The sequence below is a fragment of the Varroa jacobsoni genome, unplaced genomic scaffold (assembly GCF_002532875.2).
Source record: "Varroa jacobsoni isolate VJ856 unplaced genomic scaffold, vjacob_1.0 scaffold_1265, whole genome shotgun sequence".
In the NCBI taxonomy this organism is placed as follows: domain Eukaryota; kingdom Metazoa; phylum Arthropoda; class Arachnida; order Mesostigmata; family Varroidae; genus Varroa; species Varroa jacobsoni.
This window is the reverse complement of record NW_019214167.1, coordinates 225,754-230,538: the sequence shown is the minus strand read 5'-3', so window position 1 is coordinate 230,538 and position 4,785 is coordinate 225,754. Positions and strand designations below refer to the sequence as shown.

Sequence of the window (4,785 nt, the reverse complement as noted above, 5' to 3'; positions counted from 1 at the left end):
ATCGCACTTTTTGACAGGCTGAATGAAAACTACTTACGACAGTAATTGGTTTGATACTCTGCGGGACATCGGCATAATACCAGCTGAGGGTTGCATCATTGTCCTCCGCATTGACGGACGCCTGAAGGATGATTACATCTTGATGGCGCTCGATCATGTGACATTCACGAGCAACCGACAGCGCGGTGAAGACATTATCGCCAGTCACCATCACTGAGCGGATATTCGCTCGTTTCAGCTCGTCGATCACCTTCGAATCGTTTGCATGCAATTGTACTATTTAAATATTCTTATTGTTGTTATTATTTCATTTGCTATTCAAATAAATTGTAAATCGTCCTAAATCATATCTTACCTCTGTGGTTTTCGGTTTTAATCGGTTCTCCATGACTAGAAGGCCGGTAAACGTAAGCTGACATTCGATTTCTTCGCGAGGTAAACGTTGCGCCTGAAGAATCAATTATTCATACTCTAACAAATACTTTAAGATATTTACGCTCATGTAGCTTATACAAAATGATTCCTCTGAGCAAGCTATCTCTATTTATTCTACCATTGTTCGATTCTATTGTTTCTACCGTCGCTATATCTTTGGGCTAGAGTTTGCCTTTTTTTATTTTATATTGTGAGGGAAACGTACTTTAGCAAAATTCGCATTTAACACTTTGGTGGCAAGCGCTATGACGCGGTATCCTTTTTCAGTGTAATTTGAAAGCTCCTTCTGGAAGTCCGCCGGGATGGACTCTGGAAGACACATCCCCGCGATGATTTCGGGCGCTCCCTTTGTGTACACGGTCAGACTCTTCCGACCAAGAACTCGTGTTATCACAGACATACGCTGAAACAGTGAATGATCATCAAGCTCATACTATTTAGGGGATTGGTTCTGACGATCACATTGCTTGTCCTGTGCTTGAGAAGACCTTCGGGCATAGAACACATCAAAAAACAATCTTTACGTCTCTACTGATTTCCTACTGTTGTTTATTGAAACCAAGAGGGCCCTTTGATCTTCAAGATTTATACGACCAGTATAATAACAACGCAGTACCTGAAGACTAGATGAGAAGGGGAGCTCTCGGATGATTCCAACTTCGAAAGGCGGAGGTGGTCCATCAGCAGCACCGAACTTTGTAATGAAATCAGCTTCGGCCGCGTCCCTCGCCAGCTCAGCCGGCCTAACCACGGTTGGAGTGAGCATATCGAACTTATTCGTATCGTCGACATTCGGTTCTTCGAATATGAAGTTTGTAGCCTCGAACATCTTGAGGTCGAGCGGATCTCCTGTCAGTTGGCCTTCAATTTTTGTCAAGGTATGACAACATGCCATTGAGAGCCGTAGTGGATGATCGTACGGCAGCGCTGAAGGATCCTTTTAATAATATTTAAAATAGAAAAGTCAACTGGTTTCTCGTCGTTCGGCCCCAGAAGGTCTTTATCGACATCTCGACTATATTGGATCTAGCATTACTAAAGGCGAACGTTCACCTTGCACTCGGTGAAACATTGGCATAAAATCAAGCTACAAACCACGGTTTCACTCAAGGTTACCTGCAGTGAAACGTATAAGTATAATCATTTGTTAATTTATCGTACCCTAATAGCGGTTCTTTTATCTGTTGGAAGAACTTCTAGAAGGTCAAGCCCATCTTCCGTCAACGTTCCGGTCTTGTCGAAGCAAAAACAGTTGATGCATCCACTGATGTTAATGGATCGTGGTGAAATACAGTAAATCAGTGCTTTGGCCAGGCGTCTCTGAGCGCACACGATGCCTGCTGCAAATAGTCCATAAAGCAAAAATAACGTTCTCACCATTGTTGCTATTATTGCTGAGATATGTTGCATTATAAAAGATATTGCTTGACATTTGAATGCAACCTACTTCAGTTACGGTAATCATCCAATAACAACAAACGATCTGCCCGTCTGTTTCCACAAAGGTGAACCGGCACCGTGTGAAAATAGGATTGCAATGTTTGCATGTCCTAGTTAATGTTTATCGGAGCTATTATGATGTAATTAATAATAAGTGTGATAAAATATACGAAATTGTTATGAGTCTTTGTACCGATTGTCATTGTTGCCGGAAGCGCGGGTGGAATGGTGATCGTAAGCACATCCATTGACCGAATGAAGATATGTAACGCTGCAACATGTCGTTGTACCTATAATGAATAGTATTACAGAAGAATCTGAATTCTTTCGAAGCATACATACATATATATATATATATATATACATATATATGCTTCGAATCTATCTCCGATAATCTGACAAGGATACGCCGGGCAGATTTGCCTTATCCACGATTTATTTGATTTTATCCATATAGAGACTATGCGCGCACCTTCAGTACAATTGTGTAGATCAAGCCAAGACCAGCAAACGTTGCGAGAACATAAAGGAACTTGTTGACATCTTGACCAAGCTGGAAATCGACAGGCTTCGGGAACAGCATGGATCGTACTAATTCACCTTTGGCTGTAAGAAACCCGGTACGGAGGACAACGGCTTCAACATCTTCATTGCCTATGTAACTGTAAAAGACGACCACGAATCAAGTAAAGCATTGCTCATTTAAACACGTAATACAGCGTCGACAGCCTAAGCTGCCGCTCACTAAACTCGGATAGTAGAGGAGTGGAGATGAATAAATGTCGGGATTCGAACGAAGGAACGCATCATCGCAATCGAAGGGCCAAAACTGACATTTCACACGTAATGCATTACGAAGGAAACGAAGTAAAAAATGGTTAGGTTAGGTTAGGTTAAGTCAGTCGTGTACTGTTGTTCATGTGTAATTAACAGAAAATCCGCTTGGAGCATACGGTGAGCCGTAAACGAGATCGAATCAAAAATCTTGCCAATCGGAGAGAGACCGAGCGAGGGAATGGCGTCGCGCTGGGGAGAAATCGAGTTTAGTGGCAGGGTCGAATAAATTCCAACGTAAAGTAATGCTAGCTATAGACATCAGGTGTATTTGCTACTATAAGATATTCGTCAAAAAGGAAACAACGAACGTAACTAGTTCTCTTGAGTTCCTCAAGAGATTCAGAGGTTGTTGGCACGGCAATCGAAAAACAAGCGGCCTCGTTACTTGACAACAACGCTAGACCTCATCGTTATACCTCAGTTACTTCTTAGAGTGAACGAAGAATTATGCAATGTTGGTTTCAGCTCGCTTAGTTTATTGATCTAAGCCCGTCTGAGCACGAAGCTTTCCATGTTCTAAAAAAAAGCAACTGGTGGCCAAGCATGTCCAATTATAGATCTACTTCGAGAAGTCATGGATCGAAAAGCTATCTGAAAACAGCTGTCTAGAAGTTGCCAGAGTGCTAGGATAGGTGTTTAAAAAAAAGAAGAGCTTTTCTAACACTTGAATAGACTTTTGCTATTCTACCCAAGCGAACTCCAAAGTTTTTCTATTTCAAAATTTTCTATTAAATTCTCTTGTAACAGCCTAGTATATATATATATATATATATATATATATATATATATGTATATATATTTTGCCCATATAAGAACACAGGCTTTCATATAAGATAAGGTTTAATATCTCTATGCAGGACACAACCGGTGATGCACTCGTAATGGCGTTTCATTATTGATATGGTGGCAACAGTTTGAGATTGTTACTTCTACGGTAATGGCAAATGGTGACAAAACGGTCTGCTAAGCATATTGCTGGACCACAGTTAACAATCGGGTCTACGACTTACCGAGTTTGAATGACCTTCGTGCCACTAAAGATCGTGTATTTTGAATGTTCTTTTGGATGGTAAAGCGAATCATTTGGTCCCGAATGAACGAGGGCAGTCTTTACCACAGGTACACTTTCGCCAGTTAATAGCGATTCGTTTACGATGCAGCTGCAATGCCAAAAACGTACGCAAAAAATTGTTATTGCGCTGGTATAAACTAATGTTTTTTACTGCTAAGTGTTTTTTTTTTAATCCGTTCATTGTGGCTTGGATAATGCAACCTGATATATATATATATATATATATATATATATTCGGCCATTCACACTTAGATTAACCCTAAAGAGTTTTTTTTTGTTGCGACGCACATGCGTTCACCCTTCGTCCTTGCTACGAAAAGGGGTACTGGTTATATTACTCGAACAGACTGTCAATTCATTGCAGCCGAAAACATTAATCTTCTTTCAAAACTAGCCCGAAGATCAGCTACGGTCCAATGTATTCAAGCTGAGGCTCTGCCGAGAATGGTAAACTTCATCTGCTATGCCGAAATCGACCATATACGTTTTTTCACGAAACAACTTTGCTAGATTGATAGGGCCTAAAGTAGGCTAATCGAAATGGGCCAAAAAACCCTTTTTGGTTCGCTTGAGTATTTTCTATCGAAATTAAAAGCTACTTTAATTACATCATAAGTCCCAACTCTTGATCCCTGTAAAACTTTCTGTGCCTTTTTGCGCCTCTTGTCCTTATTAACCACTTTGAGCTTTGCACTTGCTGGATCTTTAACCTGGGGTGAGTTTATAATTGAGGCTGGATTTTTTGTTATTTAACGTGTTTACATCAGTGAACATCGCTTGACGCGCCGTAATAATTTCGAAATTTATCGCGGATTAAAGAAGGAATATCTTGAATATAACTTGGAAATGGTTTGAGTTCTAAAATGAATATGAAATCATGGTGAACGATAGTCACGTTGAATAGACAAGACTCCCAAGGGCGAACAAAAAAAATTGAAGACTACTTTGTTCAGATACAATAGGTAAGTAACAATGTGAACCTATACGCCCTACCCTAGGAA

At 40.4% G+C, this 4,785-nt stretch overlaps 1 protein-coding gene across 4 annotated transcripts in view; it reads right to left on the bottom strand.

Annotated features, from left to right (window-relative positions):
• Positions 1–4,785, bottom strand: part of anne (polyamine-transporting ATPase anne boleyn) — a 40,784-nt gene that overhangs the window by 6,181 nt on the left and 29,818 nt on the right. For all 4 annotated transcript variants that reach the window (XM_022847064.2, XM_022847060.2, XM_022847062.2 and 1 more), the window contains 8 exons: positions 3,723–3,872; positions 2,348–2,537; positions 2,069–2,165; positions 1,597–1,775; positions 1,052–1,372; positions 641–838; positions 356–448; positions 38–250 (listed from right to left, as the gene is read on the bottom strand). In XM_022847064.2, the coding sequence (XP_022702799.1) occupies positions 38–250; positions 356–448; positions 641–838; positions 1,052–1,372; positions 1,597–1,775; positions 2,069–2,165; positions 2,348–2,537; positions 3,723–3,872 (1,441 nt within the window). The remainder of the gene's footprint in view (positions 1–37; positions 251–355; positions 449–640; positions 839–1,051; positions 1,373–1,596; positions 1,776–2,068; positions 2,166–2,347; positions 2,538–3,722; positions 3,873–4,785) is intronic.